The sequence below is a fragment of the Molossus molossus genome, unplaced genomic scaffold, assembly GCF_014108415.1.
Source record: "Molossus molossus isolate mMolMol1 unplaced genomic scaffold, mMolMol1.p scaffold_m16_p_18, whole genome shotgun sequence".
NCBI lineage: Eukaryota > Metazoa > Chordata > Mammalia > Chiroptera > Molossidae > Molossus > Molossus molossus.
In genome coordinates, this window is record NW_023425353.1 from 53290976 (window position 1) to 53314534 (window position 23559).

A 23559-nucleotide genomic window follows, 5' to 3' on the forward strand; every position below is an offset into this window, starting at 1 on the left:
ACACAGGTGTTCACTTTTTAAAAACTGTTCATTAATATTTTATTACTTTTATTTTTGTTTCATAATAAAACAGATAAAAGCTGACAGTAATTACTGTTTTTCTTCTTCTATCACACTCCCTTCTCTGACAGGTCCTGTTCTTATTTGTATCTTCAAACTGATCATCCAGTGCTAGGATACATGTTCATTCATTCAATCAATCAATCAATCATCAATATTTATTAAACACCACTGTAAGTCAGAAACTGTTCTAAACACTAGGAACACAGAGAAGAAATAAGGCAGGCATCTTGTGTTCCACGGTGAAGAGACAGGCAGTAATTAATATACCAAAACACTTAAGAGATGATTTCAAAAAGTACTAAGTATTTTGAAAACAAGACAGAGTTGTAAGAGAAGATGACTAGGGTGAGAAAGAATGACTGGGGTGAGATACGTTAGACACAGTGGTCAATGAAGGCTTTTGTGAAGATGACATTTGAGAAGATAACTGACTTGTACTAAGTGAAGTGTGAAGTTCTGGAGGAAGAACATTTCAAATAAAGGAAACGGTTGTTGCTGAGACTCTCAAGTGGGAAAGTGTTTGACATATTTGAGGAACCTCAGGAAAGAAAACATGGCTAGTGTGGAATGAGGGAAGGGTAGTAGGAGATGGGGCTAGTGCAGTAGGCAAGGACCCCATTGTGGAGAACCTTGTAGACCATGGGAAGAGTTTGGATGTTTTCCCCAAGTACCAGGAGAAGCCACTGAAACACTGCTGCTGTGTAGACTGTGGGAGGGAAGGCAGTCTCTCTGGCACGGAGACTCGTGTACACAACAGATGATGGTGGCTGTGATGTGGAGATGGTGAGAAATGGATGGATTCAGGATTTATTTTAAAATCGAGTCAAGAATATTTGTTAGCAGATTAGATGTGAGGCATGAGGAAAGGAGAGGCTTAAGGATGATTCATAGGCTTTTGTCCCGAATAGCCAAGGGGATGGTGGGAACATTTGCTGGGAGGAGGAAGACTGGAGAGTGAGTAAGAAACTTGGATCAAAAGTCTAATTTGGGCATTATTAAGTATGAGATGTCAATTAGACATTCAAGGGACAATGTCAAATCGGCTGTTGATTAGGTCTCTTCTTCACAGACCTGAGGATATCTAAAGTTGCCTTCAATCATATTAAAAATATCCAACAAACTGCCAGTTGATTTAATACAGTGTACACCCACAATGCTATTCCATGAATGAACATACAAAGATAGTTTTTAATTGAAAAAGTCGATTATAAAAGTAGATTATAAAACTTGAAGACTCAGCTGAGGTGTTGACTTAAATAGACCCTTTTTAAGAATACAATATAATATATATTTCATTGGAAGCCTGGAAGCAGATAAACTAGCATATAAGTAGTGGTTACTTCAGGTGCTGGGATTTATTTAGCACGGTTCTAGTCTTTTTAATTCTTGCTATAGCTAATTTAAAATGTCTTCAATAATCATGTATTACCCGCGTAAACTGCTTCTTAAATAAAGAATCCACAAAGGACTTTTCCGACAGGGCAGTCTGCTGCTTGGCTGTCTGTCAGGTGAGGGATGTCAAGGTGATGTGGGTGATGATGGACCAGGTGCAAACTAGGGAAGGCGAAGAGGCCCCGCCCCAGAGTCGAGGCCTGGGGGGCGGAGGGGGCGGTCCAAAGGGCAACACCCCTTGGGGTCACGTGCTCGCCGCCCGCCAATGGCACTCTCCCGAGCCCACCTTGGGGACGGGGCGGGGCGCCCAGCTGGCGTCACCAGGACAACGGGCGTTGCCAGCGCCGTGTGACTCCGGGCTGTGGGCGCGCTGGCGGCTCTTCGGCCATGGTGAGTGTGTGGCCCGCGCCAGCCCGGCCGCCCCGCCCGTCCCGGCCTGTGTTGCCGCCAGGTCGCCTGCTAGGTTTGGGCGGGCGGCGGCGGGGTCGCGGAGAGGCCGGGCCGCGGCCTGCGGGGCTGCGGGGCTGGGCAGGGCTGGGCGGGCCCGGGGGAGGGGGACTCCCGGAGGACGCGGAACGCCCTCCTGCCCCTGGCGACCGCGACCCTGCCTCTCTGCTGTTGAATGTCTGGGGCACAGCTGGGACCCCCTCCCAGGGGACCGCCGGACAGCGTGACGCTATTCGGCTTCGGCTTATCTGGGAAGCCGCCCAGAGAGGGTGTGGTTAAAAAAAGGCTATGTATCAATATCATATATATTCATGTTAACACTATATGTATTGCAAGCTGTGTGCTTCTTTCTGTCTTGTTTCTGCATATATATTTAGATAGCCATATCTATATATATAGTGTATTTCTTTCAGATCCATCCTTCTGGCAGATTTTTTAGTATGTGGAAATTAAAACTTGTAATTTTGGAGACTTGCCTTCCTTCTTAAAAAAAAAATGAGGGCATTAAGCTGGAGGTTTTTATCTTAAGTGCAACACTTTCAGGAATGTAATTAATAGTACCCTGCGGAATGTCTTAAGTCATTACCTTTATTCAGTAAACTTGAGAGTGAGCATACCACCTGGCCTCCATTAAGCACGTTTTTTTTAAAAACCTGACTTGAAGACTCAGCTGAGGTGTTGATTTAAATAGACAGGATTCAGGAAATTGCCAACCAAAGGTGTGTTTTGCTCGGAGGCCTCTAGTGGGTGTCAAGGAAGAGAGGAGCTGGACTCTCTCCTTGGGGACACATCTTTGGTATAGAATATTTGAGAGGAGGTGGGGTGGGTAATAAGGAAATGCCTATTTTAAAGAAACAGTTGTGTGTGTGTGCTTTTAAACCATCAGTAGTTTAGGGTACATCAGTGGAAGTACTAATAAGCTGAGAATTCAGGGTGCTTCTCAAGGGCCAGTAGACCTTCTGGAGAGGAAATCTACCATTTGGAACCCTGGCGGGCTCTGTCTTAATAACTATGGAGATGCACAATAGGAAGAGAAGGTGGATACTCTCTCTGTCTCATTGACTCTGGAAAAACAACCGCCAGGTGTGTGGCTTGTTGAAAACAGGAAAAGCACATCACTCACAAATAACAGCAGTGTCTTCTTTATTTTGTGTGTTTCTTTTTAATTCTGAACTGCTTTAAAGTGACAAATTAATGGAGCCAGAAAGAGTTTCAGAAAATGGATTTTACAGAGCTCTAGTGTTTTAAATATTACATTGACTTACTTTTATATGTTCTATGTGAGAAAAGCCCTTATAGTTACAGCGAGGAGAGAGGAAGACTATTCAGGAATTAATTTTCACAGCTCTCTGAGATCTCCTGTTCCTCCTGTTGGCCATTTTCCTTTTCTTCTCCTTCCTCCACCCCTTCCATTCTGACCCACAGTCCACCTTGATTCACTTGTGAATTTTGGAGTTTCATTTACTCAAAAATAAAAGCATTTTACTGTAGTTGTATACTAGTGGTTGCTTTGCCAGACTTAGAAATGCTTTGCTTTTGTGTATTGTTAAGCATTAAGAATTTATTTCATGCAGGAAAAATAATATACTTTATGTAAGGGATTCAGTTGACTTGAAAAGCTGATGCCTAGGCTTTGAGGGAGGTGGAAAAATGAATGGTTGGTATAGGAGGGGGCTTGAGGAGACTGCCTGTGTAATTCCCCAACCTGTATTCGAGATTATAATACTACCTTTCATTAAATGCTTGAATTTAAACATACAACTTTAGCAGTTGATATAAATGACTTTGAATGTGAATTTTATTTTTATTTTTTTATCCTCACCCGAGGACATTTTTGCATTGATCTTCAGATAGAGCGGGAGGGAGACAGGGAGGAAGAGAGAGAGAAACATCGACCTGAGAGAGACACATTGACTGGTTGCCACCCACTTGACCTCAACCAGGGCCAGAGACAAACTGCAACCGAGGTTCGTGCCCTTAGCAGGAACCGAACCTGGGACTCTCTGATCCACAGGCCGACACTCTAACCACTGAGCCAAACCGGCAAGGGCTACACGTGAATTTTAGAACTCTGACTGTTTCTCTATGAAATTTTCTTCAGTTAAGCCACTTGTTTCTATTGCCTCTATAAAAATTATAGCTGACATTTATTTTGTATATTCTGTGTGTGAGACATTTTTCTAAGCACCTATGCCATATTTAACCATCACAACAACCCTGTGAGGAAGATACCATTTCCTCATTTTAGAAACGAGGAAATTGAGGCACAAGGAGGTAAAGTAACTTGCCCAGGTCACCCAGCTGATACATTGAGCCGGATTTCAAAAGCAGACACTTTGTCTCAGAACCTGCTTATGTAAACACTGGATTATACTGTAATGTATAGTGTATCGTCATATGTTCCCCAGTATATTTGCCATACATATGTTAGGAAATTAGTTTTCTTTCTTATTTGGATTTTAATGTTTTGAGCACTTAAGAATAGTTGTATTTTGTTGTTCTTGGCACTGGACTAGATGCTACAGAACAGAATAGGCATACCTAGCCTTCCCTTCCTTTTCCCTCTCCTCTTTCACAAAGATGAAATGAAGAGGAATTGATAAAGACAGGTTATTAGATTAGGGTTCATATGCATGGCTGTAATAGCATTTAAAATTTCTCCTGTCGTTTCAGTTTGTGTTCAGGAATTGACACCTACTTTTTGTGACTCACAAAGACCAGTGTTTTACATATAGCTGTTTAAACTTGGAGGATGAAACTTTTACTTTTATTTATTTATTTTTAAATTCTCACCTGAGGATGTTTTTCCAGTGATTTTTTTTTTTTTTTTTTTTTTTTAAGATAGAGTGGAAGGGAGTGGGAGGGTGCGGGGAGAGGGAAACATTGATGTGAGAGAGACACATCAATTGGTTGCCTCCTACACGACCCTGACTGGGGTTGGGGATAGAACCCGCAACTGAGGTATATGCCTTTGAGAATTGAACCTGAAATTCTTTGGTTCTTGGGCCGATGCTTTAACCATTGAGCCAAAGTGGCAAGGGCAGGGGATGAAACATCTAAAAAATAAAATTTTATTTTCTTAGATTTTTCTAATAGTAATTTTACATTTATTTTAGTTGTATGTTCTAAAATTGTTGCAAAAAGACACCAAATAATTGTTTAAACTTTAATTCATGTGGATCAAAATATACATTAAGATACTTATTGCCATCACATTTTTATTATTGCTTAATACTTTAGCTTGTAAGGCAGTTTTATTTTTTGGAAATACAAAATAACATTATACCATACAGTTTCCTCATTTTCATTTATTCTCTTGGACTTTCCCCTGTTTTGGCACTAACCTTTCTATACTGGTGTTGGGAAGCACAAGGTAGGGGAAAACTTTACAATAAGGTATATCTGACATCTACAGGCAATTTTGGTCTCTTTGCCATCACATGATACGGTCGAGTTGCCTATGTAATGAGGTCTATGTTAATATGAGTGTGAAAAGAAGAGGCTTCTCTATTAATTTTTTTACTCTTGACAACGTTGGTTTCCCTTTTGTCTGCACTGGGTTGGAGCATAATTTTTAGTACTTAATTGTAATAGTAATTCTCTTTCTTTTTTTTTTTAATTTTTATTTTTTTTATTATTATTATTTTTTATCCTCACCCGAGGACATTTTTCCATTTTTTGTTCAGGTAGAGCGGGAGGGAGAGAGAGGAACAGAGAGAGAGAGAGAAACATCGACTTGAAAGGGACACATGGAGTGGCTGCCACCCGCACAACTGACCAGGGCCGGGGACAAACTGCAACCGAGGTACGCACCCTTAGCGGGAACCGATCCCGGGTCTCTCAGGACCGCAGGCCGACGCTCTAACCGCTGAACCAAACTGGCCAGGGCATAGTAATTCTCTTTCATAGAGCCTTTCGCTGTGCCTAGTTTCAGGCTGACCACTTTACATCTCATTTAATCCAACATCCCTAGGAGATTGCATACTATTTATCACTCTCAGATTGATTAGGCAGTTTGCCCAAGATCAAATAGATGGCAAGTGGCAGAGCCAGGATTTGAACTCAACCAGTCTGTCTTCGAAGTCTGGCTTCATAACCATTAACTGTGGCTCCTTTCCAAACTAAGGGAAGTGCCCAGTGCCTGGTGTGAATATACTACACCAAGATTAGGAGTCTCAGTGTCTTATCAGCTGAGCCAGCAAGCTCTTTTTTATTTTATGACAAACTCTCTGTTTGTATTGTCTAATGCAGTGCTTCTCAACCCTCCTAATGCGACCCTTTAATACAGTTTCTCATGTTGTATGTGGGCGTATCTGCATGTGGGCGGACCCGCCTGGGGATGGATAGAGGAGCGGTGTCTCGGTTCCTAAGACCATCGGAAATATGTGTTTTCAGGTGGTCGTAGGCCACCCCTGTGAAAGGGTCGTTCGACCCCCAAAGGGGTCGCGAACTACAGGTTGAGAACCGTTAATGACATCCTGCAAGATTTACTTGGCTTTTCCCCCCCTCCCAGTGCAGACTACCAAAACTCAGATATGGACAGCCATAGGTTGGACTACACTTTGACCTCTGCCTTCCCTACCTCATTTTGTGCCTCACCTCTACCCTGTAGTCAGCGGCAACCTCTTGGTGCATGGGTCAATGCTCAATCACTAAGCCACACTGGCCGGGCTAAGGGTTATCGTTTTAACTCATATTTATTTAGGCCTTTGATCAATTTTGGTTTAATTTTTTTTATCCTCACCAGAGGACATTCTTGCATTTATCTTCAGATACAGTGGGAGGGAGAAAGAGAGGAAGACAGAGAGAGAAACATTAATGCAACAGAGACACATTGACTGGTTGCCATCCACACAACCCCATCCGGGGCCAGGGACAAAATGCAACCGAGGCACATGCCCTTAGTGGGAACTGAACCCGGGACTCTCTAGTCCACGGCCAATGCTCCAACCACTGAGCCAGACCGGCCAAGGCTGGTTTAATTTTTTATATGTAATGAGGTAAGGATCCAACTTTATTGTTTTTCAGTACAAGTGGCTATCATTTGTTGAAAAGACTGTTCTTTCACCCATTGACATATCTTAGCACACTTGTCAAAAATTATTTGCCCATAAAGAAAGGGTTTAGCCCAGCCAGGGTGGCTCAGTGGTTGAGCGTTGACCCATGCACCAAGAGGTCGCCAGTTTGATTCCGGGTCAGGACACGCCCGGTTGTGGGCCTGATCCCCAGTGTGGGGCATGCAGGAGGCAGCAATCGATGTTCTCTCTCATAGATTTCTCTCTCTCTCTCTCAAAATCAATAAAGAAAACATTAAAAAAATTTTTTTTTCCTTTATTGTTTTTAGAGAGAGAGGAAGTGAGACAGAGATAGAAACATCGATGAGAGAGAACATTGGTTGGCTGCCTCCTGCACGCCCCCACTGGGGATTGGGCTCACAACCTGGGCATGTGCCCTACCAGGAATCAAATTGATGACCTCTTGGTGCGTGGGTGGACGCTCAACCAGAGCCATACTGGCCAGACAAAAACTTTTCCTTTTTTTTTTTTAGCCCTGGCTGGTTTGGCTCAGCGGTTAGAGGGTTGGCCCGCGAACCAAGAGACCTGGGTTTTATTCCAGCCGTGGGCATGTACCTTGGTTGTGGTTTGTCCCCGGTCCCAGTTGGGGTTGTGCGGGTGGCAGCCAGTCAATATATCTCTCTCACATTGATGTTTCCCTCTCTCTCTCTCTCTCTCTCTCTCTCTGTCTGAAGATAAATGTAAAAAATAAAAATAAATAAATAAAAGGGTTTATTTCTGGACTCTCACTTCTATATCATTGATCTATATGCCTGTCCTTATGCCAATACCCCATAGTGTTTCAATTACTGTAGTTTTGCAGTATGTTTTGAAAACAGGAAGTGTGAGTCCTCCAAGTTCATTTTCTTTTTCAAGATTCAATTATACATTGCTTAATGAAGGAGATGCATTCTGAGAAATGCATCATTAGGCAATTTCATCATTGTGTGAGTATCATAGAGTGCACTTACACAAAGCTAGATGGTGCAGTCTACTACACACCTAGGCCACATGATATAGCCTATTGCCCCTGGGCTACAAATCTGTACAGCATGTAATTACTGTACTGAATACTATAGGCAAGTGTAACACATGGTAAGTATTCGTGTACCTAAACATAAAAGAGATACAGTAAAAATACAGTATAAAATATAAAAAGTAGTACAGCTCTATAGGGCACTTACCATGTGTGGAGCTTGCTGGTCTGGAAGTTGTTTGGAGTGAGTCAGTGAGTTGGCATGGTGAATGAATGTGAAGGCTTAGGACATTGTTTAAATTCTCACATAACAATGTAACACTACTGTACACTTTATAAACACTGTACACTAACGTCACCACAGACACATGAGTAATGCATCACACTATGATGTTACGGTGGCTACGACATCACTAGGGCGATAGGAATTTTTCAGCTCCATTGTAATCTTATGGGTTTATGCGGTCCTTTATTGATCAAAACACTGTTAAGCAGCATATGACTTTATTTTGGCTATTTGGGGTCCCTTGCATTTCCATATGAATTTTAGGATCAACTTTATAATTTTTCAATAAAAAGGCAGCTGGCATTTTGATAGAGATTTCATTAGATCTATGGATCAGTTTGAGAAAGTTGCTGGCTTAACACTGTTAAATTTTCCAATTCATGAACATGGGGTGTATGTATGTCTTTTTAAATTTCTCTCAACAATATTTTGTATAAGATTTCAATATATAAGTTTTGCCCTGGTTGGTGTGGCTTAGTTGGTTAAGTGTCATCCTATACACCAAAATGTTGCTGGTTTGATTTCTGGTCAGGGCACATGCCCTGGTTGCAGGCTTGTTCCCCAGTAGGGGACATGCGGGAGGCAGCTGATCAATGTTTCTCTCTCATATTGATGTTTCTCTCTCTCCCTCTTCCTACCTCTCTCTTTAAAAAATCAATAAAAACATAAAAATATATGTCTTGCACTTTTTCAGTTAAATGTATTAATTTATTCCTAAGTATTTTATTATTTTTAATGCTGTTGTAAATGAGATTGTTTTCTTAATTTCAGTTCAGGTTGTTCATTGCTATAGAAATACATTTTTTTTTTTATCCTCACCCGAGGACACTTCCATTTTTTGTTCAGATAGAGTGGGAGGAAGGGAGAGGAAGAGAGAGAGAGAGAAACATCGACGCGAAAGGGACACATCGAGTGGCTGCTAGCTGCATGCCCAACCAGGGCCGGGGACAAACTGCAACCAAGGTACACGCCCCTAGCGGGAACCGAACCCAGGTCTCTCCGGACGCAGGCCGACGCTGAGCCAAACCGGCCAGGGCTAGAAATACAATTTATTTTATATACATATATTGTATATTGTATCCTGCAACCTTGCTGAACTTCTTGATTAATTCTGATAGATTTTTAAAAAGAATTATCTATATACAAGAGTGTCACCTGTGAATAGAGGTTGTTTTACTTCTTTCTTTCAATCAAGATGCCTTTTATTTCTTTTCTTGCCTAATAACCTTGGCTAGAACCTCTAATACAATGTAGTATAGAAATGGTTGTGTGTTGCTATTTTTATAAAAATGGTGATAGGGTATAAACTGTTCTTATAGTTATCAATATTAAAATGTGGTGGCTTCATGAAATTAATATATAGGGCAGTGATTAGGGCTGTTCTGATCTAAAAAAATACTTTTTTAGAAAAATGAGTTTTTATTGATTTTTTTAGAGAGAGAGGAAGGGAGAGAGAGCTAGAAACATCTATGTGAGAGAGAAACATTGATTGGCTATCTCCTGCATGCCCCCCACTGGGGATTGAGCCCGAAACCCTGGTATGTGCCCTGACAGGGACTTGAACTGGGACCTCTCAGTCCATGGGACAACACACAGTCGTCCACTGAGCCACACTGGCCGGGCTAAAAAACACTTTTAAAAATTGATTGAGGAGTACTAACAATTTCCCTTTTTTTTTTTTTTTTTTAGGTTTTCTCAAACAATGATGAAGGCCTTATTAACAAAAAGTTACCAAAAGAACTTCTTTTAAGGTAAGTGTAGATTAACTTTCAATAAAGAATTCAGATTTGATTCCGTCATCCAATTCCAAGACAGTCTTCTTTCTCACTGTGAGTCCATAGCACAGAAAAACAGACAGAATTAGCCTAACTGACTTTTTGTTTTTGTTTTATAGAATGCTGTTCAGCTTGTTGTTAAATTTTACTTGGTCTAATCCAGAATGTACTAAGTATGTACATAGCATTGGTCTGGATTCTTTTTGTAATGTGGTAAGTATTGTAATAATCTTCAGTAGGTGCCATTGTTTTGGTATCAGTAGATAATCTCAATGTAGTCGCTAACATGAGGAGAGATTATTGTTAAGGTTATGAGCTCCTGAAGTCATAGGCATTTAGTTGTTTTCTGATAAATTGGTTTTAAAATAAGTAGTTATGTTCTCACTGAGCATTTAAAATGTTCTCAGCCCAAATATTGATATGTTTTTATCCATTTTATGAGAATTATGTGTTAAGTGACAGTGAGTACTATATAAAATAGGCTTTTTGTCCTTTGTTTCTGACATCACTGAACAGGTAGTAAATGGTATTTTCCTTGTCATTTTATCAAGTAAAGCTGTCAGCCAACATTTGTCACCCTGAGGCACTGCAGTTTCCTTTAGTACTCTGCAATCATCAGATAAATCTTCTTATAGTTTGGATGTTACATTTAAATAGTTTACAAATAGTTAATACATATACACATGGTCATCTTTGAGTGGCATTTCCCAAATTCTCATATCACTGATGTTCCACCAAACAAATTGAAAAACCATGTTTTGTGACAAATAAATATGGGAAACACTAAGTTAACTAAATCAGTTTCTTTACTGCATGACTTCTCAGAGCCTTAGTAAGCTAATAGGCAGAGTGATGCTCCCAGATGGATGGCTGTTGCATTTTAAACTTCCCGTGGAACCCTTTTAATACTCCATGGAAAAATTGCTGGGAAATGCTGACAGTAAGAGATTGACCAGATGACTCCATTCTCTGGCTGTGCTAAATCTCATTATAACTTTTTGGGAATGAGTTTGAATTTTGTTTACATATTGGAGTTCAGCACAGAGTCACTCTGTAAATGCCACAGATTACTAACCTTTGCGGTCCTCAGTATGTTAGACTTTTTTCTTGAGCCAGAAATGGGGTGAGGATTTAGCTTCTTTGTGGTGGTGATCACATTGCTGGGCTTCAGAGGGTGTCTCATGAGTCATCAGGTGTTGTTTGTCACTGTTGTCATGAGCTCACTCTACTCAGTTAATAAAAAAGAAAATTATGATAGGATCATGTGAAAAATATGCCAACTATATTTTATTTCAATAAGACAAATATTTGTTTGGATAAGACAATATTTTTGGCATTTTAGACCATTTTAAAGTCAACCAAGTGGTGACAAGGAAGGAATGATATGTTTATCATATAAACCCGAGAGGTCCTGGTCAAGCACAATAAGCCATTAGGACCCGTATGGCTGGGTTAGGGAGGGCAGTCGTTAGTATACAACTATAGGGATGCCATCCGCAACAGACTGCAAAGTGGATGGTGTCCCCTAGAATTGTGCAATGTTTCATTCTTGGTCTGAACAATTTTTTAGCACAGACATCAAGCTGTAAAACGAGTATGTCATTTTTCACTCTGGGGAATCATAGCCAGCTCCAGGTAGACCTGTGTTAGTCATTCAGCACTGGGGGGTGATTCAACTCCACGGTGCTCATGAATACCGCTGCTGTCTGTGACTCAAGGCTGCTAGCTTCGCAGTTCTTCCCTTCTGGTAGGTTTAGCTTGTACACTACTCAGCCATGGAACAGTTTCTGTCTGTTGCCAAAAAAAAAGTGGGGAGGGGATGGAATTGTATTACTTTCTCTGGTAGTGTGATTTCTGAACTGTTTTAGAAATTTTAGTTCTTTTCAAGATCCATGGTGGAGCCAGCTGTTAAGAATCCTGGAGTTACAATTTTTGAATCAGGCCACAAGACTCATACATAGATGAATGTAAAAAAGAATGGCCACTTGAGAACAAATATGCTTACCATATACATTCCCAGGTTTGCGTTCTTACTCGTGCTCTTATTTTGGAGTCGGTAAGGGGAATTTAAGTTGTCAAGTACTGCCATACAGGTCTTCTCTGGCTCAAAACCAACTCTAGCCAATTACAATATTTTATTTTTTGTCTTTAAATCATTTCTGCCAATTTACTCTCAGACTTTCTATTCCCAGTCCTAGTCGCTCTCCCCTTGCCTAGTTAACCTTTCTAAGCAAACTTGCAAAGGGTTTGAGCCAGATCACTAAAGCAGTCACTCATCTTCATCGGTTACTTCCCCAGCAAAGGGAGCAAGTGCGTCAGTCTCTGCCTCAGGGAGCTTACGTGTTGATTCTTTCTGCTCAGTGGAATGGTGTCTTCGTACTTCCAGACTGTCCTCGGCTCACATTTTTACTTCCTATTGTAGACTTCTTTGTGACAGTGCAGACTGTTCCTGTTCTTGTTGGATTCCTGTTCACCTTCGGTCTTACTTCATCGTAGATGATTCTTTGACTTGATGAGACTCTTTCTTGAGTGTAGCTGAGGTCATTTTCTTCTCTGCCATTTCTGACTGCATTTGTTACGACCCTCTTAAATTCCTTGCAAGCTCCGGTTACTGGGCACATCCGGGGAAGCCTCAGCTTCCCCTTTGGGATTCACAAGCATAACCTGGGACTATATGCTGCTTTTCATCTATTTATGTCACTTTGAATCACTCAGAAAAATCTGTGAGTTTTTGTTTCATCTGATCCTCATCTTGCTAGTTTTAAGACAACCCAATATTATTAACTCACAGATTTCTTCTACCACCCAGTTTTAGTTTGTTATGTAACAATTTTGCTTTTTCTACCCAGCTTTCACTCATAAATTAGAAATATTCAAGTTCTCCCTCTCTACCCTTCATTCTCATGCAGTTCAACAATATAGCTTGTAACTTTACTCTTCCCTGGGAGCCAGTTAGATAGTGCTTACAACAATGGGGATTTTTTTTATCCTCACCCAAGGATACTTTTCCATTTTCAGATAGCGTGGGAGAAAGAGAGAGACATCGATGTGATAGAGCCACATTGACTGGTTGCCCCTCACATGACCAACAAGGGCTGAGGACGAACCACAACCGGGGTACGTGCCCTTGACCGGAATCGAACCTGTGACTCATTGGCCCACGGGCTGATGCTCTACTGCTGAGCCAAATCGGCCAGGGCACAATGGGAATATTTAAAGTTGAATCTACATATCCATTAGTGAGTTGTGTTGTTATTACATATGTTTGTCTTCAGCGTTATTTTTTACATTACTTTTGGAGCCAGACTTGGTTGAGATTTCAGCCTTCCCCATTTACAGGTTGTGACCACAAAGTGACCTAACTCTCTGGGCCATAATTTCCCATATCTGTAAAACGGCAATACTGTAGTAATATTTCTTACCTATGGGACTGTTGCTAGCTGTTAGAGTACCTGGCATTTAATAAATATTAACTACATGTTAGCTTATTGTTGTTAATTAATATCAGTTTGGATGCCTGAATACTTAATCAGTGCTGTTTGACAGTATAGTCTGTTTTAATGCAAACAGCTGGTAAGAGCAAGCTGTCCTGATATGGACCTTAACATATGCTTCTGCTAACAATATCTCAGGAAAGAACCCCATTATTAAGTAAATTTATGTGGCCCAGTGCTTCACCAACCTGGACTAATTCAGTGTCAGTGGAAAGTGCATGCTGCCATCCGATACCAAACTGACAGCCACTGGGGCCTACGCAGACTAGTGGTGGTGTGACTACTGATCGTTATTCTGCATAACAAAAGGCAGTCTCTGAAGGACCCGTTTCTCTTTTGAGAAAAGGAGTCTTATGTGAGTCAAATATTGGCCCCAAACTCACATTATAAATTTTAATATTAATTTGACCTTAAGTCTTTACTTCTATTATGGTTGCTTTCAGATGTTGATGATGAAATAAAAACACATGTACTACTTCACAGGAGATAGGGGGTGCTTTGTGCAGTAAATATGTTCTTTAAAATTTTATTGAATGTATTGGGAGTAAATATTTTAAAACATTCCGAGAAGACAAACTCTTGTTAGTTACAATAATGAAAGAAATCTCTTATTAGAGACATTTAATAACTTAAATCACCATTATTCATGTAATTTTTCTTTTAAAATTTGTGTCGATACATGACATAATGAAGCACTAATAGTGTCTGTTGGCTTGAGGAAGGAAGGTTTGATTGCCCCAAACAAGATTGCTGAGCCTAGTAATTCTGGGCAAATGAAATCAGCTACACAATTACATATAATTTGCCAGTTTTACTAGTTTGCCAGGGAAAATTATAAATGACTGGCACATACATTTTCAAATGCTCCTTTTCTAAAATTTAGAAGCCAATTTTATGGTTGAAAATAATTATGGGCTTTGTTGCAATCATTAAGTTCCAGCCCAGTGCTTATGGGTAATCTTGGGACCTTGCGGAGCGGTGCCATGAAAGGCACATTTCTGCTTGGGGCATCATTGAGTGGGTGTCCTTGCCTGCTGGTTGGTTTCAGCACTCCATGGACTTTTTCAAGGACTGGTACCTCCTCCACCTCCTGCTGTCTGTGATACCTTATATATATCCCAAGACAGCTGAACAGGTAAGATGCTCTTTGGGGGGTATATGCTGCAAATTCAAGTTTAAACATCCATGCAGATTTTTCTTTTTTGTTAAAGAGGTGTTTTGTTTTGTTTTGTTTTGTTTTTTGGTTCCTTTTCATAGTTGTATTTACCTTACATAATGGCAATACAGGACTGAATTCATGTGTTGAAATCAGATAAAGCAGCTTAAAGGCCCTTTCTTTTTATCTCTGTATACTATTATATACTATTTTAGAATTAGCATTTAAGTCCAGAACATGGTAACAGCAAATTTTCTTCAGTCTGGGTTGGATCGATGCTTATACATTAAAACTCTGATGATACGTTTGGATTTTTTTTTTTAATCTACACCAAGATGGCATGAAACACCAATGAAACTCCAGAGATAGTAAGAACAAAACTAGGCAAGTTATGTTAGAGACCTGCTAATTTTAAAACTTTGTGTTTTGTTTTGTTTTGTTTGTTTGTTTCCCCTAATTTTCACAGTGTGTAGGAATCACTTCTCTTGTTTCGGGTTGTTTCTGAAAGAAAACTGTTCCACGTGTAGTTATAGATTTGGTGTGTCCATGAGAGGAGATGGGTTTGGGACCTGTGCCGCTGTCTTGAACCAGAAACCTAAGCCTGTTTTGTTTTTTTTTATCCTCACCCGAGGACATTTTTCCATTTTTTGTTCAGGTAGAGCGGGAGGGAGAGAGAGGAAGAGAGAGAGAGAGAAACATCGATGTGAAGGGACACATCGAGTGGCTGCCACCCGCACGACCAACCAGGGCCGGGGACAAACTGCAACCGAGGTACGTGCCCTTAGCGGGAACAGAACCCGGGTCTCTCTGTACCGCAGGCCGACACTCCAACCACTGAGCCAAACCAGCCAGGGCTAAGCTTGTTTTTCAAAGGATCAAAACCTTTGCTGATTTTTGACTCCTTGGCCTATCAGTAACTAGAAGTATGTTGAAATTTCCAACTATAATGGTTATTTGCATAATTCTACTTTTAGTCTGTCAGTGTGTAGTTTATATATTTGAGGCCGCATTATTATGTACAGATGCATTTTAAGCTGTTACATCCTCATGGTGAGGTGAATGTTTTATTTTGTAGCCATCATATCTATTCACATTTATGTTTTTATATTGAAATCTATTTTATCTAATAGTACTATAGGGATACCAGCTTTCTTTTGGTTTTTGTCTAATATCGATTTTCCAATGTTTTTGTTCCTTTAAAAAAACTTTTTTGTGTACAACTTTAGGGCAAAAGTACATTATGACCCATAACATTAATGGCACATGGTGTAATCTACAGTAAGATTTAGATAAGGACATGGAGGAGCATGATGGGAGAATCCTACGACCCATGCCTGAAAGTGGGTATCATGTCCTCACATTCACTTGATAGTAATTCAACTACACAGCCTCATATGACTGCAGACGAGGCTTTCAAACAAGTCATGTTCTTCACGGGCACACAGACCACATGTATGCCCAGGGAGAAGAGAAAAACATGAAATTTGGTGGGCAACTTGCCTTTTATGCCATAGTGTGCCTTTCTGGAAACCAGATTTACCATGTTAGTGACCCTCCTTCCCACACAGAACACCTCCTCTCCAGGAGATAAGCCATATCCCATCCATTCACTCCATTCAGCTCCAGGTCTAGGATCTCTGGCTGATAGGCTTCCCATCAGATCTGAATGTGGTGCTTTATGGTCTGTTACCTTCCCCCAGCTACGGTCCCTCACTCCTAATTCAGAAACAGGGACCAGGCTAACCAGGAAGCAATAACATTTGGGAAGGGGAAGAACGGACGACACAGCAGTTACTGTTCTACAGCAATGACGACATTCTGCTCAGCAGCCATTGTGAAGTCGCCTGGTCCTAGGAGTAGGGGAAGTTCCTATTCTGTTTTGTTTTGTTTTTTTTAGGAGGGGCTCCTTTACCATTGGTTTTGGCGATGTCCAGAAGGTTTTTCCTTGCCCATTATCTTCCATAACTATTCTGAAGTGGATGTTAGGGAATATTCCTGTGTTGAGGGCTAATCTTATTTCATAGCCATTTCTTCCTGTGCCGTTTTGGAGACTTGAGGGTTAGTTTATAATCACAGCATGTTTTAGGTTAGGCTTATGGAGTCTTGAACAGAACTGAAGAATTTGGTAGTCTTCTAATCCGTTTGATTTTGGTTCATACCTCGTGCCAGGAACCACATCCACGGTTCTTCTTGAACTGCAGCCTCAGGCTTCATTTATTTTATTTTATTTTTCCTCATTTTCCCTATGCCTCTCTTTCTCAGTGGTATCTATCTTGAGACATCTGAAACAGACTTGGAAGTAAAAGGAGCAACTTTAATCTGGTATTTGCTACAGGGTTTATAGTTATTCTGTTTAACAGGGAAGTCTGAGTAATCCCTTGTACTGCAAGGTGCTTTTAATTTTTAAGTCTTATTTTATATTATATGGTATTTAGAAATAGTTGGCCTTTCCAACTGTCTGAGGCCCCAGTTTTTGTATTCGCTTCCCTTTTATTTCTGCTTGCAAACCAGCCAATTCTGTGCTGAACACCTTCTTGCTTGTAATGCCTTGTCGAAGTTGGCAAGGAGCAGTCACTATTCACTATCATTTTGGCACTTTCCAACCTCTTCTCCACACCTGCAGTCTTTGTTGGCCCTTTTATTATCACAGACAATAGTATCGCATAACAAACACATTCATGTTACCAGCTCTGATACATGTTTCCTGTGCTGTCAGCCACTAGGCAGATGTAACATGTTTTAGATTTTTGTTCTAGAAGTACCCCCTCAAGGTATCTCTGTTAGTGTAGTTACAGTACACTAATGCATATATATATCTTATAGACATCTAATGTCTTTAACAAAACAGGAGTGTACTTATTGCTCGGCTAATAATTTTGGGGGTGGTGTGTGGAGATGTCAGTTGCTCTCTGCAGTTACTGAGGAACTGGCTCTACTGTCTTCAACCCAGCTTCCGCCACCTAGCTCCCTTTCCGTGGCTAGCCCTCAGTTATGTGGCTACATGTATCCGCAGTGGAAGCTAGGAAATGAAGTGTAGGTATATCCAGGAAATGTCTGTCATTATCCCATTAAGTTGAACATTGGCATATTCTGTGACTGAGCATTGCTGCTTTCATGTATACCCTAAGGATGCTTCTGCAAATGTACACCTGGTGACATGGATAAAAATGTTCACAGCAACACTATTCATAATAGCAAAAATACTGGAAACAACCATATGTTCATTAACTGGAATATGGAATATGATAAATATAAGGTGATATATAATGTATAATGTGAATTATAAATGTGTAATGAAATGTACCCCAATCTCACAAAATAGCACGGATAAATCTTAGTTATAAAGCAGAGTGAAAAACTGCAGAAGTCTATATATAGCATTACTGTTTTTATAAGATTCAAAATCAAGCAAAACTACCTGGTGTGTTGCTTAGGAAGGCGTACATTGTGATAAAACCATTAAGCAAGGGAAGGGAGAGCAGGCCACAGGCACGTGACTGGTGGAGCAGTGGGGGAGGGAAATAAGGGAGGGACACATGCTGTGGTGCTGGTAATGGTGTCTGGTTTTTAGGTTTGAGTGGTGAGTCATACAATTGTATTACTAAGGACTACAAAGTGTCCTTTAGTCTTTTGTATGTATCAAAAGAATCCTAATGAAAACATTTGTCAACAGTGAAAGGTGAGAAGAGGGTATGCTGCATTTCACGTTTCCTTCATTTGTCTTCTGATTACTGTTTTATTGTCCTTGTGTCTGATCCTCTTGGTGCTGCATCTCCCCCCCCCCTTGTAGTCAGGTGTTCCTAATCTCTATGAATATTTTGTTTCCCATTTCTCATTCAGAACTGTTCGCATTTGCTGTGTTCCAGTCTCTTGAATCACCACCTTACTACATTCACTGTTAATTTCTCAAAGGACTTTGATTAAACTTCAGAGTTACTTTCTTCATCCTTTTTTAAAAATTTTAAATAATTTTTACTGATTTTTTAGATAGAGAGGAAGGGAGAAGGAGAGAGAGAGAGATAGAAATATCAATTGGCTGCCTCCTGCATGCCCCATACTGGGGATCAAGCCCGCAACCCGGGCACATGCCCTGAGGAGGAATAGAACCAGCGACCTCTTGGTGCATAGGACAACAATCCACTGAGCCACACCGGCCCGGCTCTTCATCCTTTTGTAATCTGATTCCATCTTAATAATACATTCTATCTGGATTTCCTTTCCATTGTTGACTTTGCAAATATGTCCTCTCCAGTTGCATGGTGTACCTTCCCATCAATCCACTTATTTTAAAAATCAAATCTTTTGTCTTCTAGGAACTCGATTATGGATTCTTTAATGTCACTAGCATTATGGCGGAAGTAGATTCATCATTGTTTCAGCCTCCTGCATTTGCATGAAGTTACTGCTCTTTTCTTTGATTATACTCTTCTTTTTTTTTTTTTTTTTAAATGTTTTTATTGATTTTAGAAGAAGGGAGAGGGAAAGGGAGGGAGAGAGAGAGAAAGAGAGAAAGAAACATTAATGTGAGAGAGAAATATCTATCAGTTGCCTCCATTATGCATTGGACTAGGGATGGAACCCACAACCTGGGCATGTGCCCTGACCAGGAATCAAACTGGTGACCTTTTGGCACATGGGATCCTGTTCAACCAACTGAGCCACACTGGCCAGGTTGACTATACTCTTCTTGTTAAAATGTCTCTTAAATAAATTTAGCCAGAAGCTGACTGATTTCCTTTCATGGTGTGTTTTATTTTAGTTACTATTTAGTGCTCAGTATTTATGATGAAACCTTTATTCATGAATTAGTAATAGAATAATTGGAACCCAGTCATAAAATATCTATTCTTCATCAGAAAATGTAATTATTACAATTTTAGTAATGAGCTAGTTAACTCTAACTTCCCTTAAAAATACGGAGGGTCCAAACCAAATCATGTGACACTAATTTTGCTATTCTGGGGTCATTTTCTTTCTTAGACTTTAAGTTCAAAGGCTTGGTTGTTTTAGGAAGTGACACAATAAAAAGCTGCAGAGAGAACAGACAGATCTTCGCGGTCGTCCCTCCGCTCTCGCACTCAGGTGGAAGTGGTGGCCATGCTTCCGGGAACCTTTCTGGGTGGTCCCCTCTCAGTGCTGCGCACGACCACCTCCGAGGGAGGGTCAGAGTGAGGTTCCATCGGCTTTCCTCTCGGAAAGCCCGGCTTTCCATCCCGTAGTTCTGACAGGTCAGACTGGAGGGAGAACAGTGCTGCTTCCTTTTCAGATTCCCCCTCTCCCCGGGGCAGGTTGGTGGGCACATTGGTCTCACCGTTGAGTTCTTTGGAGATGCCCCTAAAGGAAGACTCATGGAATTGAAGGGTTTCTCTTCTTCTTTTAGATAACATCAGTCAACCAGTACTCTGAAACCTCAAATTTAACATTTGCTTAAAGAACAACTATTTTCATGGATGTACCTTGGTATGAACACAGGCTTAGTTGTTTTTAGGAAAAATTTCATTGTCTGCATCCACACTTCAAAGACTAGTCATCTGCACTAAAGAACCGCACCTGTATTTTCATCTTTGTGGATAGTACTCTAAGTAGGCAGTTCTTTGAAGAATGTGGTGAGGGTCTGGTATCATTTTTTTGTTATCCTAGCTGATCCAAGGAAATGCCAAAAGCCATCATATTCGGGGGCTGACTGCCATTCTTAACTACAGCAGTTTCTAGCAGAACAACGGATGTTCACGTGATCAAGTTCCCCGCACTTTCCCAATGTTCTGTTAAAGTTCTGGCTCCAGTAGAGAGAACCTGTTGATGTTTCTGTTCGTTCATTTTTTTTCCTTATAAAGGAATTGTTCTCATCGTGTACCACCCCTCCAGTCTAACGTTTACTACTGATTATTATTTCAGGGAAAAGAGGAAATGTTTCTTGAGTACAGTATAGAAATTTTGTAATCATCATTGGATACTCAAAACAATCTCTTGATGTAAATAGAACAGTTTTGCCCTGGCCAGTTTGGTTCAGCGGTTAGAGCATCGGCCTGCGGTCCAGAGAGACCCGGGTTCGGTTCCCGCTAAGGACACGTACCTCGGTTGCAGTTTGTCCCCGGCCCTGGTTGGGTTGTGCGGGTGACAGCCACTCGATGTGTCCCTTTCACGTCGAAGTTTCTCTCTCTCACTTCCTCTCTCTCCTTCCCACTCTATCTGAACAAAAAATGGAAAAGTGTCCTTGGGTGAGGATAAAAAAAATAATGAATAAATAAATAAATAAACAAACAAACAGTTTTAATCTTCATTTTATAGACAGACTATTTGAGGCTCAAAGGTTGAATGAGTTGATCAAGATTCCCCAATTGTGAACAACATGAGATTTGAGTTTGAAGGGTCTGTGTGGGTCTGGGACTTCAACCAAGGCCTGTTGACTTTAAATCTCATCTTTGTCCTTCTGTATCTTATTGATCTTCAGTAAAAAAAAAAAAAAAAAAAATTGATGGAAGGATATTAGTCTTGCAATCTACCAAAAATAACTGTGCACAGAAATAAATCTTGAAATATACACACTAGGTGTAAACTTGTTTGAACAGTGGGGCTGAGTGAAATGACCTTTTTATGTATATATATTTTTTCAATAAAAATAAGTTACATGCCTAATTAAGTAAATAAATAAATAAATACATACATGAAAAATAACCCTCACACATGATATTGTACATAGGAAACCCTAAAGACTCCATAAAAACTCCACTAGATTTAATAAACGAATATGGCAAGGTAGCAGGATACAAAATTAACATCAAGAAATCAATGGCATTCTTATACACCAATAATGAACACTCAGAAGCTAAAAAACAATCCCATTTACCGTTGCGGCAAAAAATTTACGATATCTAGGGAATAAACTTAACCAAAGAAGTAAAGAACTAATTTGCAGAAAACTACAGGACATTGAAAAAGAAATAGAGGAAGATATAAAAAAGTGGAAGCACATACCTTGTTCATGGATTGGAAGAATTAACATCATTAAAATGTCCATACTACCCAAAGCAATCTATAGATTCAATGCAATCCCCATTAAAATACCAATGACATATTTCATAGAACTAGAATAAATACTTCAAAAGTTTATATGGAACCAAAAAAGACCCCGAATAGCCACTGCAATCTTGAAAAAGAGGAACAAAGTAGGAGGAATCACAATACCAGATATCAGGTTATACTACAAAGCCATTGTAATCAAAACCTAGTACTGGTACAAGAATAGGCATATAGATCAATGGAATAGAACAGAGAACCCGGAAGTTGACCCAAGACAGTATGCTCAATTAATATTTGACAAAGTTGGCCAGAAAATACAATGGAGTAAAGACAGCCTCTTTAATAAATGGTGTTGGGAAAATTGGACGGCTACATGCAAAAAGAAAAAGAAAAAAGAAACTAGACCACCAACTTACATCATGCACAAGAATAAACTCAAATGGATAAAAGACTTAAATGTGACTCATAAATCCTAGAAGAAAATGTAGGCAACAAAATTTCAGTCACCACACACAGCAGAATTTTCACTGATACAATGCCTAAGGCAAGAAAAACAAAAGAAAAAAATGACTTCATGGGACTACATCAAACTAAAAAGCTTCTGCACAGCTAAAGAAACAAGCATCAAAATGGAAAGGGAAACCACTGTATGGGAGAGCATAATTGCCAATGATACGTCAGACAAGGGGTCAATTTTCAAAATATATAGAGTACTCATACAACTCAACAAGAGGAAGACAACCCAATTAAAAAATGGGCAGAGGACCTAAATAAACACCTCTCCAAAGTGGACATACAAATGGCTAAGAGACATATGAAAAAAAGTTCAACGTCACTAATCATCAGATGCCAATTAAAACTATGAGGTATCACCTCACACCTGTCAGAATGGCCGCCATCAACAAATCCTCAAACAAGTGCTGCCAAGGGTGTGGAGAAAAGGGGACTCTAGTGCACTGCTGGTGGGAATCCAGACTGGTGCAGCCACTATGGAAAACAAGATGGTGTTTCCTTAAAAAATTAAAACTGCCATTTGACCCAGTGATCCCACTTCTAGGAATAGATCCTAAGAAGCCTGAAACACCAATCAGAAAGAATATATGTACCCCTATGTTCATAGCAGCACTATTTACAAAAGCTAAGATCTGGAAACAACCCAAGTGCCCATCAATAGATGAATGGATATAAAAGTTGTGATACATCTACACAATGGAATACTGTAAAGCTGTAAGAGAAGAAAGATCTCTTATCCTTTGAAACGACATGGAGGGACCTGGAGAGTATTATGCTAAGCGAAATAAGCAAATCAGATAAAGACAAATACCACATGATCTCACTTATTTGTGGAATATAATGAACAGAAAAAGCTGATGAACAAAATAGACCCAGAAACATAAAAAGGAGTACGGTTCAGACTGACAAACCTCAGAGGAGGGGGTGGGAGGGGAGGGATGAGATAAACCAAAGAACTTACATGCATGTATATGTAACCAATGGACATAGACAACAATGCTTGGGGGAGGGGCAGGATAGGGAGGGGAGTGTCTGCAGGGTGGGAAGGAGAAACATCTGTAACAAACATAAATCAATAAAAATAAAATCCGTTATGTAAACGTGGTATAGATGATAACTTTCAAATTTCATTACCTTATGAGTTTAGATTTTGTATATCACTTGCTTCCCTGAATTAGGTGAAGCACAACGCCACTTCCTTTATAAAAAAAGAAAGAAAAATAACCCTCATATATCTTCATATATTCAACAATAAAAGATAAGACATGTAATTTTTATTCTATTCAACAGAGCAGAAATTTCCAGTTTAACAGATTATTCAGCACTAAAGGTCATATGTCTAATCAAATAGCTCATGCACCTAGTTTCATTCTTTCTTTTTTT

General features: G+C 40.1%; 1 protein-coding gene across 3 annotated transcripts in view; it reads left to right on the forward strand.

The window, feature by feature from the left end:
- Positions 1-1771: 1771 nt before the first annotated feature.
- FBXL2 (F-box and leucine rich repeat protein 2) overlaps positions 1772-23559 on the forward strand; it is a 57506-nt gene continuing 35718 nt past the window's right edge. The window contains exons 1-3 of one of the 3 annotated variants that reach the window (XM_036267029.1): positions 1772-1845; positions 9908-9969; positions 10113-10206. Coding sequence is in view for 1 of the 3 variants with exons in the window: in XM_036267028.1 (XP_036122921.1) it covers positions 1843-1845; positions 9908-9969 (65 nt within the window). In the remaining 2 variants the exon portion in view is untranslated. The remainder of the gene's footprint in view (positions 1846-9907; positions 9970-10112; positions 10207-23559) is intronic. The other 2 variants (XM_036267030.1, XM_036267028.1) reach the window with 2 other exon arrangements.